The following is a 22668-nucleotide window of genomic DNA, read 5'->3' on the forward strand; positions in this document are numbered from 1 at the left end:
TGAAAAGCCGCAGTTAGACACGAATTTGCCTGGGGAAGACGCGTCCACGTGAGCTGAAAATGTTTCAACTTGAGCAGAAACAAATCATGCTTATACTGGGGCTTTTATGAGCGTGCTTCATCAACGTACAGGGACGAGAGGAAACGGGAGAGAGAGGGGCTGAGCTGAAACACAAATACACAGGCTCGATCCCACACACAGTCAGTGCGGCTGTTGCCAGCTAGCTCGCAGCTAACATCTGTGCAGTCGGTTCATTGGCTGTTTGGGGCGAATTAACACAAATGGTCGAAGCGGTCAAATTTGTGCTTTCCTCAGTGCTTCTCATTGAGCTGATATCAGGAGGCAACCTCCGGTTTTGAAAAGTGAAGTCATTGCGGAAGGGCCTAAACTTTAATTTTGTCTAATGGCTCCTCTGGTTGCATAAAGAAGTCAGATTGTGTAGAAGTCTATGAGAAAATGACCATACTTATCACTTGATTTATTGCCTCAGTAAACATTGTAAACATGAGTTTATGGTCTCAATCACTAGTTTCAAGTCCTTTTCAATGATGGTCCCATTTAGAGTAAAGTAGACAACAAAGCAGGGTATGCTAGGGTGTGGCTACCTTGTGATTGACGGTGTCGCTACCACGGTTTTGTCCAGTCTGGGAGTCGTCTGTCGTTTTGTGTCACAAGGCCAAAAAACAAGATGGCGACGGCTAAAATGTCGAACTTGAGGATTCAAGCCAATAGTTTACATAGCAGTGTGTGTCACTTCGACTACGTCCATCTCTTAAACACAGTCTATGGCTGATATCTGAGTTCAATTTTAACCGAATTTTGGCACTTATACTTGTATTGTTTTGACTGACTGCTTGGTACAACTTCTTCAATATAAGAATGGCAACAACCTGGACCAGAAGTCATGTGCAGCTTTGAGGTGCACCAGCTATCAACAGTGCTAACATGACAAGCCGATAAACAAAGAATGTTTAAAACCAATAGGAGTTTAACATCTTAACCTTATAATAAATTGAAGGCTTGAGTTGATGCTCCAAGACATCAGACTGACTGGTCTGATGAGTTTATATGGTTAGCTGAATCTTTATGAACACTTATTTATAGACTTGTGTTTGTCAAAGTCTTGGTTTTTATTTGTTCTTAACTTTTAATATGTGTTTTTTATGGACTTGCCCTTTTAATATTGCTGAACTAACTTTATAGCTTCTTAGAAACCACAAACAGCTCTTTGCGTTGTTCAGGGTCAAAGGTTAAGTGTTCAGAGCGGCTTGGGGGTCAACCAACAGCTACAGGGCCTTCAATCTTATCCAGCAGACTTTTATTTGCTTTTTCTTCCCACAGTCACACCAACATCACCCACTCATTTTGAGGAGATTTGTATTTGTAGGTATTGACATGTCATAAGTAAAGCTCCTCATGTACCATATCAGGCCTGAAAACAAAATGATGTTGACTGTTACATGTACGTAAGATGAAAAGAAAATTAACTGGGAGACGAGGAGTGTGGACATACTGAAACTAGGACAAGTGAGAAGCTTCCTTTTCAGAGCCAAATGTGTAATTACATCATGGTGCAGTTAGTTTCTATTTCAGCACACGCAGGACTATATTTGCACTTGGGGGGTAACATTTGAAAGTCAGTTTGACTTCTAAATTAGAGGCCTTCAAATGTGGGTGGCGCATGAAGTCCTACCGGGATACACATTTCCAAGTTTTCCAAAAGTGCTCGAGTTCCCAGGGTCAAACCGAATGGAGATCTGTTATACAACGTGTAAATAGTGTGTCACAGGGCACGGACTGAGTCCAGACATAGACAAACATAATGAAACACATTCTACTCGGTTTGGAACAATATACTCTCAATGCAGGAACTTCTTTTGCATTTTTCACCTTTAATAGACAGAGGACAGTGTCGAAATGGGAGAGAGAGAGAGAGGTATGACACGCAACAAAGGTCCAAAAGCCGCAACCGAATCTGAGACCTTGCGGTTATGCGGCATGCCCTGTAACCACTTGGCCTCACAATTCTCATCAATTGTTGATTATCCCAAGACGGAGCATTTTCTCAATTCACAGAGGAACATATAAGCATTCAATCTGGGCTCCAACTACGGTTTTCAATCTAGATTTTCCATATTTTGTCCATCATGTTTTTGGATTCATCAAACAGCTTATTCATCATTTAGTCTATAAAATGTAACAAAATAGTGAAAAAGAGCCATCACAAGAGCGCATGATGACGTCTTCAAAAGCTTGATCGGTCAGATGTGGTTCCAACGCCATTCCTGCTTAAACGATTATTATTTATCAAAACCGTTAACAGACGAATTGTTTTAACACTGAGAACAGGAGTCAAACACTTTTGTTTTTTTAAACTGTCTTTGCCCTCCACGTGAAGTCCTGATGGGGTTGTCCCATGCGCAGAAGTATTGTCCAACACATTTATGATTCTCTTTTGTCCAATCAAGACGTAGCGAGAGAGAGAAAGCACACTGAGGCCAGCACCAAGTCTTTTTGACGCACCTGAGTCACATGGAATGCTCTCACAGACGTGACATTCAAACACACTTGGTCGATTTGCTCGATAAGCATGAAAAGAAAATGTGCCTATCCGCCAGGACAACGTCCAGCGCCGTTCCCAGCACGTGAGTCCCCAGTTAACAACAGGCCTCGTGGGCCACAATGGAAGAAGCAGGACTTCCATATTGGGTGTGAAAAGCGCCCCGGCCCAGAGAGCCTCGGGGTAGGCTTTACCTTGTTAGGAAGTCGCAGCTTCGGAGAATAAACAGAGCAGAAATGTTCCTGGTGGAGGGACGGGAGAGAAAGGGGGGGGAAGAGGGGGGGAGAAGATGAGGAGAGAAAAAGGCGATGCCAGGAAGAAGAGAAGATGTTGGACAAAAGATGGGAAAGGATGAATAACAGAGTGGGGGGGGTGCAACTACTGCTGACATTAATCATTAAGCTAATGAGAGGACAGCAGGGCAGGGAGGTGGTCGAAATGAGGAGATGATGAGGACTGGAACATTAAGTTGCTATCTGACTCTGGGTCTGTGGTATGCTGTACAGCATAGGCGGGAGGGAGGAGGGGGGAAATGATAGAGGAGGGTGTGTGTGTGTGTGACTGAGGCTGGGTGATTTCCTTCCCCTGGTCCCTTGGAATGAGCGTATACTCCCACAGGGCTGGGCTGGACCCTTTCTAACACTGAACACAATCGGAGGGCAGGGCTGGAGAATTTCCTCCCCCCCCCCTCACTCCCTCCATCCCTCTCCTTTCCCTCTCTTTCTCATGCACAATCACAAACATGTGAGCACCAACACGTGTACACACAGTGTACTAACATACACAGTACGTCACTCCTGCGTACCGACACATACAGTACCAACTCTTTTTTTCTCCCACCTAATGTGTGATGAAGTGGAAATAAATAAAATGGTGCTTATGATAAGCTACAAAAACTAAAAGCAAAGGCCAAAATCAATTATAATTACTGTTATTATATTTTAATATAGTATTGTTTTTCCACAATCCCCATCCTTACATAACTTGCACCAGTTCAATGCTACTTTCCCAAAACGTATAATCAGCATGGGTTTACTTCCTACTTAACTCTTTAATCTTGTTATTTAATGACTATAATTAAAATCCATTTACAGGTTATAAACCTGATAACCAAATTTCTCACAATACACAAGCCAGTGTGTGTGTTTGAATAAGAGCATTACTGTGTATGTATCTTTAATAGCTACCTAAAACCATCTCATGGCTTTTTGTACGTCAGTGGTACTACTCATGTTTCTATAGAGGAAAACAACAGAGTAACTTGTGTACTTGAGTCAATGCTATACATGCTTTGTGTTTTGTTTGTTTCATTTGTCTGTTTGAATGTTTTTTGTGCATGTGCTGTCATGGATGTGTGAATTATATGGACAGATTTTAAGATGTTGAAATAGTGAAGTGTACACAAAAAAAGATAACATTCATGGTGTTATATTATGTGTCATGTTGTTTTGCTTTTATTCAAGGGATGAATACATTTCCAGATTCCCACACTAGGGTTCCCGTCAGTGACGTAAACAGGAAGTAGAGTATAAAGCACAGCAGCTGTTGATGACCAATTCTCATGTGCTGCATTCAAAAGATGTTATTCAGAAACCTTCCCGTTTGCCAGGGTGCTACCTAGAACCACTCCAGCAACCATCTAATATACCTAGGGCTTCATCTAGAACCCATACAGGAGGTTCTACCAAGAGCCCTCCTAGTTCCCTGAGATCGTTCTTCACCCATCAGGTTAGCCTGGTTCCAAATACATCTCATTTACCAATCTCGAAGGGCCGTGGTTGGTATGGTGCAGCGCAACAACAGTCATGGTTTAAAATTAAAGTTTTTGGGGGCGTGGTTGGGAGGATCTTTTAACACCCATGCTTTCTACAATCCTTAAAGAACTCTTACTTCCCCTTGAAAAATAGGGTTCTTCAAAATAGGGTTCTTCAAAAGATGTCTCCTTCAGGAGGAACCCTTTATTTTAAGAGGCATCTGAGGTGTCAGTTTAGTATCTGTCTGATGAAAGTGTAATCATTTATGGATATACATGTGTGTGTGTGTGTATATATATATACTATGTATACAGTATCTATATTTACCCCAGCTTTCAGGTCATGTAATATATCCTCTGAGACAGCCAGCCTTATTAGAGGTACTCAGCTGTTCCACAAAAGTGCCTGTGAACCAACTAATGACCTCTAGTGATTAAACCTCTCTTCTAAACAGCTGAAAAATAAGTTTCATGTGCCTGCACGCTCTCTCTCTCTCTCTCTGTCTCTCTCTAATACTCTGTTGTGTTTTTTTCTGTGCGCTCTCTGCTGTATTAATGTTAGTAATTATTGACACACAGTCATCCCGATCCATCATCGGACTTACACATGGGATGTCATCATTCAGGCCACACATTTTCCCAACGAAAATCCCTGCCAGTGTTGGGTTTCTGTGGGTAGAGCCCCACCTTCATCCAGCTGCTAAAGGCTTTCCCAACATGGGAGATTCCCCGAACGCATCGCAGGACAGCAGATTGAATCCCGAGTGAGAGTTTCCCATGGAATCCTTCTGTGATCTCTGTCATTTGTTTGCTTCGACCTGACAAAACACAACTTCTGTTTGTTTCTTTTTCTGTCCCTTTTTTCCCATTCGCCGTGGGTTTCAGTGCGACTTTGTTTGGTTGAAACAGCTGTTTCCCTTGATTCAAGCTGCAGTTACCGAAAAAAAACACAGCAAATTACCGTGAGGTTTGTGCTGAACGATTTAGAAATGTACACTGTAAGTCAGCAGCAGATGTAGGCGCACAGATGGATGAAGGTATTAAAAACAAAGGACTCCGCTGCCTTCTGGTGGCTGTTACACAAGCTACAGGAGACAAATAGCAGCTTGTTAAGTTCTACAGTATGAGATATAGTTCTGTTCATCCAGTCCTCATCTTTCCTTCCTAAAGTGTAGAAAGCATCACATAGAAGTTTGATCACATCATCTGCAGCGCGTACTTATCATGAATCAATATACTGATAGTTGCTCTGTCCCAGTTGTCATGGAACTGTAGATGTTGAATATGCTTAGAGATGATAAACAGCTGTTTGATTAATACCAGTAGATGTTCTCATCTTCACCTGATGATGAAAATCATGCGATATGATCAAAAGCTCCAGAACAGCCACTAAACAGACCTTCTCCCACTGAATAACCTTTGAACCTCAAGAAGTAACTCTATCTCAAAAATGACATGCACAACATGGAAAAAGTCTGTGTATGAAAATTGTTCTATAATTTGGAGTTTAAACTCCGGTAGATCGCAGTTACATACTGTCTACATATTGCTACTATTACGATTGCTGTACGGATAAAGTGCAACAAACACCAACAAACAAAAACACAGAAGGATGGACGCCGACATTTGCCTTGGACATAGACATGTAGAATAATGAACAATAGATTCAATCTGATTCAATAGTCTTACTGCACACTAAACTCCAGTTCATTGCAATGTTTCAACTCATCCAACAGGTGGCGCCCTAACTGCGTTAACTTCTGGAGCTGCCATGGAGGGGACTGTGTTAGAATTGTTTAAACCTACTGCAAGTCCCATGTGTGTTTGACACAGATGTGTGCATGAACAGTTGTTCAGCAGGTAGGTCGTGTAAAGTTTTCGAGCATGCTCGAAGAAGAAACTGAATTTCCAGTTTCTCCAAATCAGCACAAATGTCTCCACCGTTCACTGTGACGAAGTGGACCGAGGCTCATGGAATTTCATTGTCTGGTCAGTTTAGTCGATTACGATAATGATGTTAGACTGGGAGACGGCAACTATCCATCATCCTCATCCATCTGCTTCTCTTATTAGACTAATGACTTCTGCCTAAGCGAGGAGCGACACCAAGCGAGACACAACAGCAGTGGGGATTAAGTTAATTGCCATGGGTCCATGTACTGTACATATACTCTTTTTTATAAATGTTTGTGCATGTGGGTGATATGAACCGGACAGACTGTGTTACTATTTCTATATGCTTGTAGTAACACAATGTTTTCACAACTTAAGGACATCGATGCATGATATGAAAGCAGTTCTGCATGTGTGTTTTAACCCTCAGTGAGATTTGCTGCATACCAGCTGTATGAGCTCAGCAGTCCAAGAACAGAGCTATGATAACCTTCACTCTCCCTCACAAACACACGCACCTGCCGCTGCGGTGTGTGTGTGTGTGTGTGTGTGTGTGTGTGTGTGTGTCTCCGGCCAGTCTTTGAGGACCCGCGTTGGAAGTGGTTCCCCAAAGGGACGACGGTGTGGTCGCCTCCAGACAAAGCAGTCCTACCCCAGAGCACGAGTGCTACACCCTTCACAGAAAAAAAATCTTTGTAGATTTGTTTTGAAGGCGGTTTGATTAATGGCCGTTCACTGTGTGATGCCTTTGCAAACGCTGCATGCAGCAGCTGTGAGAAGAAGAAGGGAAACTGATTCCATATGTTAGTGTTTCCCTTCAGTTTCGGGGGGACAAACCCAAATGATTATGAACAGAGAAATGAGGCTTTCCTCCTAAACTATACCAAATATTAAATCATCTATGGCCAAATTCTCATTCTCTTTTCCTTTTAAGGGCACAACAGCACTCCATTGACTTGCCCCCCTGCACACAAACCATTCATTTAACCTGCATTACAGTGAATGACTATAAAAGCCAGTTCCTGCCCTCAGGGCACACACAAAAATACCCTTTTTCTTTTCCCCCCACTGGAAAACTGTGGCCCTGACCTGCGTCAACACGCTATTGTTAAAGTAACTAACACCTTGTATCCTGGCAACCAGTAAAGAGAGAGGAAGTGCAAGTGCTTGTGTCATTACGAGACCATGTGACTGGAGAATGTTAGTAAACAAGAGCAGCAGATGGGAGGTGCTGTACGACTGAGGGAGCGGAGGGATCCTGTCAGGGAAGAACGCTTCCTCACATTTATCTATCGCTTAGATTTAGTTAAATGTTGAATGGCCGTAGTATTTCAGTGCTTCGTATATAAACTTTATTTGTCCTCGATTTTACAGCAGTCAGATGCCAAAACAAATACTTTACATTTTTGGACATAGGCTTGTTCACTTTCTGGTGGAGTTAGATGAGAAAATCAATACAATTCTCATGTCCATTCCCTTGGATATGAAGCTACGGCCATCGGCTGGTTAGCTTAGCTTAGCTTAGCTAGCACAACACTAGAAACAGCTAGCCTGACTCTGTTCAAATTTTGTGTTGTCCTCATAAATCCAGCTCTCACACACACACACACACACACACACACACACACACACACACACACAGACACACACCATTTGCTCGTACACATGACCAAACCCAGACATGACGAGGGAGAGAAAAGCAAACCGGGGTCAATTAAATCAGAATAGACTTAAATGCAGCCTTGTCACAGAGGTTTATTTCCCCTATAAATCAGTTCCACAAATAATGGCCCCAGGTGCCTTCTTGTGTCATTTTATGAGAACATTTATTAAGAGACTGTCTGCACACACAACTGAGTGATAGCAACAGTCTGTGCAATTTCTGGAACTGAAATATACATTTTAATGCACCCTTTTTGGCGTAAGAAATGGAAACTTTTTCATTGTTGTTTATTGTTCATCACTTCAAAAATGCAGCGATTATTTTTTTATTTAAATATTACTATTTAGTATGTATGGGAGGTTATTATTTATTTTCATCCAGTTTCCAGGTATAAATACTGCTCATAACACAGTATGGTACACACACTATTTAATCTGTGGTTCTTTTACTAAGAGGCTGAAGGACAGGTACTCTCTTTATAATGGTAAAGCCACTTCAGATGTTACACCAGATACAAATATTCTTCTGCAAAATACGTCTGTAGTACACTGAGCATGGAAAACAAAGACGTAAAAAGTTAATGACATACACATCCCAATGTACAACAACAAGAACATCTGGACTCACCACGTAGATCACAGAGTAAAATGCAGAGTAAATGCAGGTGGTGAACTGCTTTCATTTCATAAGCCTTCTTTGCAGCAGTAGAACAAGAGGGAGTCGACGGCGGCAGTCAGTCACTTTGCACTTTTCTCAGACAATCGGAGATTCAAACCACAAGCTTTGTACTATGCAATGGACTCAGTGATATCCAAATGTGGCCATCTTTTTTTCCCTTGTATTACACTTCAAATGTATTCACTGGATGAAATGTATGTATAGCACAGTGTATGTCCCTGGAGACAGTAACAACACATCATCTGTCATTACGATATTAACCTGCAATTTCTTAAGAATGGCATGCAGCCACATGATGGAAAAACCCAGGTTAGAACTTAACTCAGTTCAGAAACAAAGGCTACTTAAGTGACATAATAGGATATAATGTGCAATATCATAGATTTGATATCCACATTTTTTTATATTTGCACACTTCCAAATTTGTATTGCAACTGCTGCACAGCAATATTCCTCAGGAGGTCTAATATTGTAGAAAGTAGGACTTTAGGTGCTTTATAAGTACTATCCACAGAGGAATACATACTGCCCGTATTCAGAAAGGTTGTGATGTCACAACTACACAATCACTGGTAGAAGTGCTGCTGAGCTCCGATGCAGGAGACCGGAAACACTGACCAATCAGAGCAGACTGGGCATTTTTTGGAATGGGGGCTTAAAGAGACAGGCCCTAAAACAGAGTGTTTCAAAAAGAGAATGAATACAGGTATACTCAGGCAGACAGTAAGTATATATATATATTATTTTTTTTGAAGATTAAAGCATGTAAACATGTTCTAGTAGAAACCTTAAATACAAGTATGAACCTGAAAATTAGCATCATATGTCTCCTTTAAAAGGGTCTAGAGGTTTGGGAGGCAGGTTTGTGACAGAGAGGCTGTCGGTTTGATTCCCGGACCAGCAGGATAAATCTGCGTGAAAAAATAAAATGGAAACACTCGCCTATCCCTCATTACCATCTCTTAGGTGCCCTTGAGCAAGGCACATAAACCCCATATACTCAAATCAGTGGCCACCACACCAGACTGAGGTTGCACTGAGAAACTTTTGGGTATGAATGTGCAACAGTGTGGTTGTGAACGAGTGCGTTCCTGAAAAGGATTATACTTTAAGGTAAAAGACAAATGAAGAGTATATGAACCATATAGCAAGAGCAGATGGAACCATGCTTGATAATGGTCATCATGATCGGTGTGTTGAATCATTTCATTGATAGCTGTCAAATGGACACCTTTCCTAGGACGGGCCTACACATAGTACGGCGCAAGAACAAAATGGCCTTTTATGTCCAAAATGTTAGCAATATGCAGAGAATGCTCTTGTTTTTCTAAGCAGTGCCGGTCAAACATCTACCCGTCCTGTTGTTTGGGAAGCTGCAGGCTGAGTATGTTGGTGTGCCAAACCAAACATCCAGACATTTCCGCATGGTTTCACTCTGCGTTATCTGTCTGAAAACAGACATTTCCACTACACCATGATGGGGTGAGCAGACCGGGGTCACATATTCTCCGATTTTGTTTTAACCCACTTGGAGCACCAGCTGGGAAAGGTTTACTGCATGGAGACTGTTTGGAAAATGGTGGCCATATTAAAGTCTAGTATTGAATCTCAGTTACTTTCCTGGAATTGTTTGTTGTTTCACATTATACTTCAATCTCACCCAACTGGCAATTGCATAGACTAAAAAAATAAAAACAGTATGAAATACTGCTTGATACTGGGACCCCTGTGAATTTACGTTCAACAGAAAGCAACATTTGTTCAGGAACCATGACGTCTTCGTCCATTAATTAAAGCAACACAGACAAACCTAAACATGCACCCAATTCTATCCTATTGGAGTTAATTGCATCAATCAAACCAAGCAAATCCCTCATCATCATCATCATCAACCACACTGCCTCTTTAGTAAACACCATTAAGGAAAGTGAGAAGCTGTTAACCTTTAACCTTCCTGAGGCTTCTTTTCCCCTCCTCTGTCACTTAACTGAATAAACCCTGACACAGAGACGACCCCAGGTAACCTCAGATGACCCCTGATTTAGACCACTGATGGCCGCAGTAACAGATATTGCCTTCATTGTCCCAGCAAGTTGGAGCAGTTATTGCAGTTACTGCCGTTAAGAAGCCTTGAGTATGGTGAGTACGATGAACGGAAGTTAAAATATTTGGAATGAGTAGGAGGGACGTAGTGACGCCGGATACGGCTCTGGTAGCGGCAGCGACCTGTCAATCAAAGTAAGCCCCATACTCTGCTTTATGGTCTATTTGACTCTAAGTGGACAATCATTTGCTAAATGAACATCATGCTGTATTGAAGAAGACTTAAAACTAGAGATTGAGACCATAAACTTATGTTTACAATGTTTATTGAGGTAATATATCAAGTGAGACGTAGCGTCTCCGTAGCGTATACAATTGGACTTATTTTTGCAACCAGAGGAGTCGTCCCCTGCTGGTTAGTAGAGAGAATGCAAGTTTTAAGACACTTGCACATCGGCTTCACTCGGCAGAACCGGAGGTTTCTGCCTGATCTTAACACCACGATAAAAAGTAGTGTTTTGCTGCCCTCTTTGATTGAAAGTTTCACCTCTGAGCAGGCGCTCTCTGGCCCCCATAACCACACACAACTGTGATGTCACTGTGTCTTGGATTACACCTGTACATCAGTGTGGCAAGGTGAAAATGAAGACACTAGAGGTCAGCAAAAACAGGATTTTCAAGCTGTGTCTGGAATCCCCCCCAAAAAACGGTTGCTATATAGTTAGTCCAAGAGATCAGAGTTTCGAAAACAGGTGACTGACCTCGGCAGATGAGTCCGTCTTGGCTGATGGTCTGTTTACAAACGCTGCAGTGCTTGGCCTTCTTGAAAGTCTTCACCCGGAACGTATGGGAATGAAGAGCCTCCAACTCGTCCGGCTGCAGATAAGTAAGCAACAACAAAAGACAAAAGATGTGGAATGTTAGTGTTGGAATGTTGCAACCTGATGGGACTTCAATGAGTCCAGGTGGGTTGGGTCGTTTTGGACCTTTCATGTGTCTTTTTTTTCTTTGTTTCTAAATGCAGGTGTCTTGCAAAAAAGACATTCTTAGTTAATTTGCAATATGAATATTTGGCAATGAAACACATACATTCATTCTCACATTCATCTCAGATGTGACCCTTTGTCCGCATCTTAACTTCTTTCAGCGGTTAAGCGTTACATGAAATGGTCAAAAGGTCCTCTAGAAATCCACCCAGGAAGTAAGGTTGTTGGGGCTTAAGTTGGCAGAACAAAAATGAGAAAAAAAAAAATAGACAGTCTATTCTCTAATCTGTTATTTCCCTTCTGTCTTTTACCCTCCTCTTTCCTCCCCTTCCCAACTTTTGTCCTGACATCTCATTTCCCTCCGTGCAGGTGTGTTACGCAACTCTGGAGAAACTCCCTGACAGTGCTCCCCACCCCATTAAACATCCCTCTGTGTCTGTCTGCAGCCTGCTGTTTTTCCTCTACTGTAAACCCCCCTCCCACCCCCCACGGCCCTTTTCCTGTCTGCTTTGAAAACCTGGCATTCAGCAATGCTAGAGAGCAATCACAAATGTCAAGCTTTGTACCCTGCCGTGTCTTTATGAGAAACTTTTCCCCTGACCATGGGGAAAAGTGACATAATTTATGTGTGGTATTTGTTCAGCTGGCCCCCATTTTATACTTTGAGGTTCAGCCCTATGGGAATAGTGGCCCAATGATCCCCCAGTAAGTCACACAACCTTGCCAAATTTGAATAGTATCGTTATTATGTTGTAGAAGTACTTTATTGTAACCTACAATTAACCAATTAACAGAGTCAGCGTTAATGAGACGAAGAATAGAATAACACTGCCAGGCCATTAGAGATTGTTTGCCTTTGGCTCGACTGTCACAGTTAAAGAACACAGTGATATCAATAACACCAGAAGAGACGGGGGCAACATTACGGAGCCTCCCAATGCATTTCAATGCACCCTTAAAGTAAATATGGTCTATACGGGGATTTAAGAGAAAATGTGTTTTCAAGGCAGGATGTGTCAGTTTAGCATCCAACCATGAGGCTTCCATTAGGTGTGTGTGCACGCTGGACAGGGCTAAAAGTAGCCATGTGGTGGGCATATTAGGAGACTACTCAGGAATTTTCATATATGGAGACCACAGCGTACCAAAGCATAGCAAGGAAAACCCTGTGCTGTGAGAATTCCCAGTCTAAGAACCACAATAACTTACCAGTAATTTATAACCACGAATGACACGTTTTCTTCCCTCTACTCATTAATCCTAAAAGGCAACGTGTTGGAAAAGCAGCTTGGGTGTGCAATCACAGTGCAGACCTAACACTTGAATGATAAACCAGACTGTTGGGCTTTCCTCAGTCCTCTATTCACTGACTGTCCTCTCCTCTGTTATTAGTAGAAGGAACTGACTTAGCAAAAGGAAAGCCTCATCTGTTTCCCATGATGTCTGATTTCCAGGCAGTGCGGGATCCAGTTAATACATAGCCTTCATATTGAGATCTTCATATGGATCCAGATGTGGGAGAAGCAGTCTCATTACACATCAAATGTTGTGATATTCTACATCTTATCATACTGTATAATGTATCTATAACAATAATGTTAACTGGTCATGGGAAGTAGTACTCAGACTTGTGGAAGCTCCTCCAGAGAAGACTGGAGAAGCACAAGGAGGTGGAGGGGAATCCATAGTAGCTACTGTGGCCATGTTTAGACAAACAGATGAGTTAACCCCGGATCAACTCTTGCCTCAATGCAATGCGACTTCCTAAGGCTCCTATTGGCCAATCAATAAGGTGCAAGCGCACAGTTCCGGTAGATTCACCTGAAACCTTTTCTATCTGGTGACTGTCACGACACAAGGTAAATATGATAGTCGACAAGATCATTTACAGAAGTTGCAAAATCTTTCCTCATAGTATTTTAAACTGATGTTTTGGTATCGGATAAACCTTTAAATCCACAGATTCCTGGACTTTCTGGATCATGTTTCAACATCTCACCAGCACCTTAAACACACCCCCACCAACACAGATCCTTTAAAAGAGGATACTCAAGCAATTAAGGGCAGCATTTCCATACAGTTGGGGAATTTGTAAAACAAAATGTAACAAATGTATGCTGCAGAGGCTGAGACACAAATGTCTCCTACACTTCCCATAATGCAACTCATAGTGTCTTTCATTGGCAATACCAAACATGTACCTGCAGTCACACTCCTTTTGTTTTCAGAATGGAGGTCTCTGAAAATAACCAATAAAACGAACTAGCAGAAAGGTGTGACCTGGGACGAGGAATAAAAAAGAGTGTTTAGACAGTGTTTTAAGATAAAAGAAGTTCCCAGCCGAATACAATGGACTTCAGACACAATGAGTGTTCTTGGAAAACAGTCACGCTAGCAGCTGTTAAGCTTTTCTTGGGCACAGTGGTACTTTGAGCTTCACGCTAATGTCGGCATGTTAACATGCTAACAAATACAATGCTATTTAGCACGTTCAGTGTGTTGGCAACATTTGCTTGTTAGCACTACACACCAAGGACAGCTGAGACTGATGGGAATGTCATTCGTTTTGCAGACATTTGGTCATAAACTAAAGCAGCTGACAAGTAAACATGCTGACCTATTTATGGCACTACATGAAAAATTAAATGATCACCAAAGTCATTGGAATTTAACAGCTGGGGACCATGGAAGCCATCCAAGAGTGGTGACACAGGTCACTGAACAACAACCTCATGGTGGCACTAGAGGAAAAGTCAGCAACAATAAATGGACTTCTAGCAAGAAGATGTGAAACAGAAAGTAGACAGAAATCTGTCTAAAATCTTTGAAAAGCATTCAGATTCTGAAAGTGGATGGTGCTCTGAATAATATATACTCTATAATTGCATCACAGATTCTCAAAATGTGTGGTTTTCCACAATTCATGAGCTCATTTGGAGGTTTAGAAACCCAAACAGACCGATATTGCCTCTGGTGTTTATCAAGCCCTATGTGACAGTTCAGTGTTTGTATTTCAGAGCCACATGGCAACAGCAGGACAGCCGAGCATTCATTCCATCCCCCAGCTACGCCTTACCATTACATAACGTGATTAGCTTAATCTGGTTAGGCGGAAATAATGACCATGGATGTGCCATGTTGGCAAAGGGGCCTTTTTCTGGGGAGGGCTGGAGGTCTCTGCTGCCTGGCATCCATGCATGGTGTTAACCAAGGCGCCGCCATGCCAAGGCTCCAGCTGGCACCGGCTGGGTTGGGAATCTGGATATGGATTTCAGGGGATTGGAAAGGGTTGATAAGTGGGTTTAATGGTACTATTGAGTGTGTGCTGTGATTTTGGACGAGTGTATGTCTGTCATTCAGAATTCTTCGGGGACTTCAAAGAGTTCTGTCGAAGTGTCACCACTTGTGGGAATCGATACCTCTGCAATGACACAGGCCGCAAGCTGTGTTTTGACCAGAAAACAATCCTCTGGTTTCACTTACAGAACTGTATAAAACTGTCAGCATAAAAGGACTCAATGCTGTGAGCCGAGTGAATATGACCCAGCCGCAGGCAGGTGTTAGAGAAACACCCTCTTTAATCGCTTTTGTCAAAGTGTCTACTCTCTAACCACATCACCCAAAACAGTCATCAGGAATGGGAGTTTTGGACGGCAATAAAGTAATCTGTTTTGGATGCAACTACCACATAGATATATGGGATGTGGGATAGGATATGAACTAACTGCACGTTTTTGTTTGTTGTGCCTTGTGAAACAATGTTGATTTTGTAAATAAATACTGAAGAGATGCCAAAGAATAGCAAATTACAAAGAGTACAGATATGTCGTTCTATGCTCCTGCACATGTCATACATGTATACAAAGGCAGCGGAATTCTCCATCGAATGAATGATGATAAAGGTCCTTTGGGCACACAATAGTAATTTATTAAGGGTTCTCACACACCAGCTGCTTAATCATTTTGTGAGCAATGTGGCTTTTTTCCATAATGGCTTAGTCATGTCAAGTATTGTACATGAAAAATGTATACAAATTTGAGGTATATCACTGTATTTCACTTGAAAATGTTTTCTACTTCTTTGGGCTCTGGGTAACTGTGACGGCATTACTCACTATTTTTGTAATTTTAACAAACCAACCAATCAATCAATTAGTGGAGAAAACAATCAGCAGATGAATCCATGAAGCAAAAAGTAATCATCAGGAAAAGTCTGATACAAAATAGTGCAAAAATTAGCTCCACAGTAAAATCCTGCTTTTACATTAATGCATGAGTAATAATAATCTAATGATAATAGTGTAATAGTCACAGGGGACATTTTTCTACTTTGAGTACTTTTGCTTTAAAAACCTTAAGTTAAAGTACATTTTCCTGATTATACTTTTAACCCAGTAACATATTCTAAGCAGGACGTTTAGGCTTTCACTTTCTGCCTCGCACCTGTACAGTTCTGTGTTAAACAGGCAGAATGTCTCAATCTAGGAGTCTATTCATCGGCCTCTTGGGCCACTCCTGAGCCTTCTCACACTCTCCCAGCCTCTATCCATTCAAACACCAGAGCTTATCCAGTAGGACGGACACTGGAGGGAGGGGGGGTCCAGTCAACTACTGGTATTCCACTTGTCTTGTTTTCACATTTGTCATCCTCTTATTTCCGGGGGTAGGACTGGTGAAACGAGGTTCGAGGGGTATATTGTGCATGAGGACACTCAAATTGAAATTCACTCTACTTTAAGGGTTTAAATTCCCAATATGGCTGGAGTGGCATAGCCCAACACATCGTTCTTTACAGAGCCAAACAAAAGAAAGATCTCTTCAGCGGGGCCCGTCTATGGCAGTCCTCTTGCCCTAACCAGAAACCCAGGCTCCAGTCATTTAACCTGAAAATGCTATGTAAATACTGCACAGAGCAATATAGCAGGACGCTCCCTTTTGTGAGCCCATAATTGTTTCCCATCATTAGCAATGCACCCAGCGCTCAGAGTTTGTTTACTGTTTGGGTGGGGGGGGGGGGGGCTGGACTATATGGGGAGTCGCTTGGGGAGACATGGGTGACAGGGAGAGGTATGGGGAACACAGAATTAAAGAGTTAAAGGCAAACCCTGCCAGCTCTTCCAGAGATGCGGCCCTCGCTGATTATTTTCTGTTTCAACATGTTGCAGGACCCATGCAAATGGCCCCAGTCCTTCACATTCGCGTCACACTTCGGGCTCTCAAATGGGCCACAAAGGAAGGAAATGGTTTCAGACAGGCAACCGGGACCCCCGAAAAGCTGGGGTCAGGGTGTACACATACCCCCCCTCAGCTCAGGCACTGCAGCTCCTGGGAACAGATCCTGTTCCCTTAGAGACATACGCATAATCTCCTGCCTCACACTCATTAGCACGCACAGGCAAAACGGGCACTCTCGTGCATGAAATGCAACCACACACACACACACAGATGAACACACTTTTACATCAATACGCACAGACACACATATGAGCACATAGCCAGCCATCTTTCAAATAACTCACACTCCTTTTACACTTTTTTCCCACTAAAGGCTAAAATGCCTTAAAGAGGAGAAAGAATCCTTCAACCAGCACATTTTAAAAATGCTGAGTTGTGTACCGGTTTTATCAACACAGTGGTGTGTGTGTGTTTGGGTTGGGCCCGTCTACAGCTGGCTGCAGGGTTTCTTCTAATTATCAGAGGCATTTTTGCCCCGTCATTTTTAATTTCACAGGAATTCTAGGAACCCTTCAAGGGAGGTGCTGAAATGCCCTACCTTAGCTTTAGCCCTACTCAAAATATCCAGCCAGCCTCAGCAATCCCACTCTCAATGTGAAGCTGAATTATTTGATTTGTTCGGCCACTTGGGGGCCAGAGGAACAAGCTGAAAACTTTATAAAGTTGAAATGGTGAATGTCTTTGCAAATGCTTATTTGGACATCCAGCACACACTGTTCTGGTGAGTCAATAAATAGTCTACATGAACATTTTAGCAAAGTGAATGTAACAGTTTCAAGTGAAATTATACAGACAAATTATAGATTCTTAGGGGTTGGAACGCAGGAGTTGAATAAGCTGAATGAACAAATGAATGATGGAAAGAAATCATCCACACTACTGTTGGAAAACACTACTGACAATTTATTTTAACCAATATGTGGGTTCCAAGTGGACCTTTACACCCATTCTGCACCATTATTATGCAGAGAGAAGCCTGTCCTGAGCTGTGTGCACTCTTGTATTCTGGGGTAATGGAGCTTAAAGGTTGGATCAGCTTGTGACTGGAAGGCTGCCAGTTGGAGTCCAGTTTGTGATCACATTGAACTGAGTGTATTGTAACTGTATATCCATCCATCCATCCATTTTCCACCGCTTATCCGGGGTCGGGTCGCGGTGGCAGCAGGTCAAGCAGGCCGACCCAGACCTCCCTCTCACCGGCAACATGTTCCAGCTCATTCTGGGGGATCCCGAGGTGTTCCCAGGCCAGCTGGGAGATGTAATCTCTCCAGCGTGTTCTTGGTCTTCCCCGGGGTCTCTTCCCAGTTGGACGTGCCTGGAAAACCTCCAGTGGGAGGCGTCCAGGAGGCATCCTAATTAGATGCCCGAACGACCTCAGCTGACTCCTTTCGACGCGAAGGAGTAGCGGCTCTACTCCAAGCTCCCTCCTGATGACTGAGCTCCTTACCCTATCTCTAAGGCTGAGCCCGGCCACCCTACGGAGGAAACTCATTTCGGCCGCTTGTAGCCGCGACCTTGTCCTTTCGGTCACGACCCAGAGTTCGTGACCATAGGTGAGGGTAGGAACGTAGACCGAGTGGTAAATTGAGAGCTTTGCCTTCCGGCTCAGCTCCCTCTTCACCAAGACGGTCCGGTGCAGCGCCTGCTTTACTGCTGCAGCTGCACCGATCCGTCTGTCGATCTCCCGCTCCATCTTACCCTCACTCGTGAACAAGACCCCGAGATACTTGAACTCCTTCGCTTGAGGTAGGCACTCCGTCCCCACCTGGAGGGAGCAATCCACCGGTTTCCGGCAGAGAACCATGGCCTCAGATTTGGAGGTGCTAACTCTCATCCCCGCCGCTTCACACTCGGCTGCAAACCGCCCCAGTGAATGCTGGAGGTCACAATCCGAGGAGGCTAACAGGACCACATCATCTGCAAATAGCAGAGAAGCGATCCCGAGACCCCCGAGACTGACGTTCTCCGCCCCCAGGCTGCGCCTAGATATCCTGTCCATGAAAATCACAAACAGGACCGGTGACAAAGGGCAGCCCTGGCGGAGGCCAACACCCACTGGGAACGTGTCTGACTTATTGCCGAGAATGCGGACACAGCTCCTACTGCAGCCGTACAGAGACCGGATCGCCCGTTGTAACGGGTCCGGCACCCCATACTCCCGCAGCACCCCCCACAAGACCCCCCGAGGGACCCGGTCGAAAGCCTTCTCCAAGTCCACAAAGCACATGTAGACTGGTTGGGCAAACTCCCAGAACCCCTCCAGTAGTCTTGCGAGGGTAAAGAGCTGGTCCACTGTTCCACGGCCGGGACGGAATCCGCACTGCTCCTCTTGAATCTGAGGTTCGACAAGCGGTCGGAGCCTCCTTTCCAGCACCCTGGCATAAGCCTTCCCCGGGAGGCTGAGTAGTGTGATACCCCGGTAATTCGAGCACACTCTCCGGTCCCCCTTTTTGAAGATGGGAACCACCACCCCGGTCTGCCATTCCATGGGCACTGATCCCGACCCCCATGCGACATTGAAGAGGCGTGTCAGCCAGGACAGCCCAACCATGTCCAGCGCCTTCAGCATCTCAGGGCGGATCTCATCCACCCCCGGATGCCACCAAGGAGCTTTTTGACTACCTCGGCGACCTCTGCCAGGGATATGAGTGAGCCTCCCCCTAGGTCCTCAGGCGCTGCCTCCTCTGCAGAGGACATGTTGGTCGGGTTTAGGAGTTCCTCAAAGGAGACCCCTGGGCCAACCAGGCCTTGAAGGTCTCCTTCTTCAGCTTGACGGCTTCCCTCACCTCCGGTGTCCACCACCGGGTTCTCGGGTTGCCACCACAACAGGCACCGATGACCTTCCGGCCACAGCTCCTAGCGGCCGCGTCCACAATAGAGGCTTTGAACATGGTCCACTCGGATTCCGTGTCCCCAACCTCCCTCGGGATGTGTGAGAAGTTCTTCCGGAGGTGGGAGTTAAAGACCTCCCGGACAGGGTCCTCCGCCAGACGTTCCCAGTTCACCCTCACTACACGTTTGGGTTTGCCGGGTCTTTCCAACTGGTTCCCCTGCCATCTGATCCAACTCACCACCAGGTGGTGATCAGTTGACAGCTCTGCTCCTCTCTTCACCCGAGTGTCCAAGACATACGGCCGCAGATCAAATGATACGATTACAAAGTCGATCATTGATCTCCGGCCTAAGGTGTTCTGGTACCAGGTACACTTATGAGCCACCTTATGTTCGAACATAGTGTTCGTTATGGCCAAACCATGGCAAGCACAGAAGTCCAATAACGAAACACCATTCGGGTTCAGATCGGGCAAGCCGTTCCTCCCAATCACCCCCCGCCAGGTTTCTCCGTCATTGCCCACGTGAGCGTTGAAGTCCCCCAGGAGAACTATGGAGTCGGTAGGCGGCGCCCTTTCCAGGACCCCTCCCACCGACTCCAAGAAGGCCGGATACTCTGAACTGCTGTTTGGTGCATAAGCACAAACCACAGTCAGAGCCTTGCTCCCCGCAACCCGAAGGCGCATGGAGGCGACCCTCTCGCTCTCCGGGGAGAACTCCAACACAGCGGCGCTCAGCCGGGGGCTCGTGAGTATCCCCACTCCCGCCCGGCGCCTCTCACCCTGGGCAACTCCGGAAAAGGACAAAGTCCAACCCCTCTCCAGGAGCTTGGTTCCAGAGCCAACGCTGTGTGTGGAGGTGAGTCCAACTATCTCTAGCTGGTATCGCTCCACCTCCTGCACCAGCTCCGGCTCTTTCCCCGCTAGCGAGGTGACGTTCCACGTCCCTAGAGCTAGTCTATGCCGCCGGCGATCGGCATGCCCGGGCCTCCCGCCCGACCCGCCGCCCGGTCTGCATAGCACCCGACCCCGATGCTTGTCCCTGCGGGTGGTGGGTCCACAGGGTGGCTGCTCCATGGTGTTTATTCGGGCTGAGCCCGACCGGGCCCCATGGGCAAAGGCCATGTAACTGTATATCAGGATATCTTAATATATTATTTAATCACGATATGATTCCACTGAAAGTCAATAAATCATCATGTTCATTTATCGCCCAGCCTTAAGCAAAATTAGCATTCATTTGGTGTCGTGTTTCTGGCCACCTGTTAAATGTTAGTCCAATATTACCTCTCCTTTTAGCTCTATTTTGGTCTCCACCGACTATTTAGCTGCTAAATGATGCACCGTGTTTTTCCAGCTGGTCGCTAAGTTTGACTGTTGGCAGTGAACAGGTAGCATATGTTTTTTTTGCAGAAAACTTCCACCTACTGCAACAACAAAACCGGTTGAAGTGAGTAGAGAGCAGAGCTGAAACTAACAAAAGACGCTGAAAGGCCCAGTACAGCAGCAGTCATAATTCTCTGCGGGGCCGTCACTATGTGAGGCCATTGTTAGTTAACATAAAAGTTAATATGATAATGTTTAACCTGCACTGGCAAAGACATGACTGCAGCATTGAACAGTATACACAGAACAAAGAGGAATGGGAAAATAATCTTAAATATCTTTTACACTAAACAATGAGATTATTTATTGGTGACTGTGATTTAATGTGCAAGTCGACTGGAAGTGAATCTGGAGTCAGGGATAACATGTATTCCAGTTTGAGTTGTACGGGAAGACCTGACCGGTCGGGGTACTCGACAGGCAGCAAAACAGCCACACAAGCAGATAGGGGAAGAAAGGTGATATCACACTGACTGAGATCCATTCTTGTAACTAACTTCATGCTACATTTCCTGACACGTGATCTAAAGAGAGAAATGTAAATGCAATTTCAGTCACGTAACTAAAGCTCCTTTTAGTTTTTTGTGTCCTTAAACCACAAAGACAGAGGCAACACATAAATCACTGCAAAACTAACAACGATTGGCAACGAGTGATATGGGCCAAAAGAAAGCACCTACTTCTTGAAAATGACATGAAAGTGAAATTCATAGTTGAAAAATGAAATGCATGGTTATCACTAACATTACTCAAGTAATCAGCCTTTGAAAATACTTCTGGGAAAGTGGTATTTATCAAATGCTGAGTCACAAAGTTGAGATAGTGTTAATACCGTAATGGATACATAGTGTTTTAGAATCGAACGGCTCCCGCTGAGCAGCTTCGGCGTGTGTTAGGTAATGTTATAGCATGCAGATAAATCCCTCCAGACTCGGCTTCACGACGGACATTCCAGCAGAATAAGGTAACCAAGAGGCTGTTTTTCTCCTTAAGTTTAGAACTCGAAAAGTATTACCTCAACTGCTGTGACTCATGCAGAGACTTATAGAGACACACATGCTGATTTCACCTCTGATTACACTGGCATTCACTTTCAGCGCTTCACGCATTACCTCATGTACACATGGAACCGTGTTTGCACGTGCTAAGTACACATGCTCACTCCCTCACAGAAAACAGTCAAGATAAATTCCAGGGTATCTAAAACAGTGGACAGCACGGACAGCAAAAACAAAGCATCACATCTATTTCAATGCATATTTTCCATCTTTTTTGCTCAAATACAGTTGATTTATTGGATTATTTTGACTCAAAATATGATTTAAATTTGATTTTTACTGCTTTCGGTCAGTCCGGTTACATGTGGGAAAAAAAATCAGACACTGGGACACTTTTAGCTGCAGTGTGAGTTGGCGAGAGACTAAAAGACAGACAGGCAGCAGCACTGACAGACGGGTAAATGGACGGACTGAATGGCAGGCTAACAGACAGACACACAAGCAAGCAACTAATAACAGACGAGACAGACAAGCACGAGCAGTCTGTCTGACCTCCCCCATCTGTGTCTCAGTGATTTCCTCCAGTCTGAATGAAGTCATTGAAAAGCATAAACATACACACAGGACAGCACTCCCCCCCCC

At 44.3% G+C, this 22668-nt stretch overlaps 1 protein-coding gene across 10 annotated transcripts in view; it reads right to left on the reverse strand.

Annotated features, from left to right (window-relative positions):
- The window catches only part of tns1b (tensin 1b), a 162390-nt gene that overhangs the window by 100764 nt on the left and 38958 nt on the right, over nucleotides 1-22668 (reverse strand). For all 10 annotated transcript variants that reach the window (XM_031875000.1, XM_031875006.1, XM_031875003.1 and 7 more), the window contains one exon: nucleotides 11352-11466. In XM_031875000.1, coding sequence (XP_031730860.1) covers nucleotides 11352-11466 — 115 coding nt within the window. The remainder of the gene's footprint in view (nucleotides 1-11351; nucleotides 11467-22668) is intronic.

This window comes from Anarrhichthys ocellatus, unplaced genomic scaffold (assembly GCF_004355925.1).
Source record: "Anarrhichthys ocellatus isolate YVR2014 unplaced genomic scaffold, GSC_Weel_1.0 scaffold86, whole genome shotgun sequence".
Lineage (NCBI taxonomy): Eukaryota > Metazoa > Chordata > Actinopteri > Perciformes > Anarhichadidae > Anarrhichthys > Anarrhichthys ocellatus.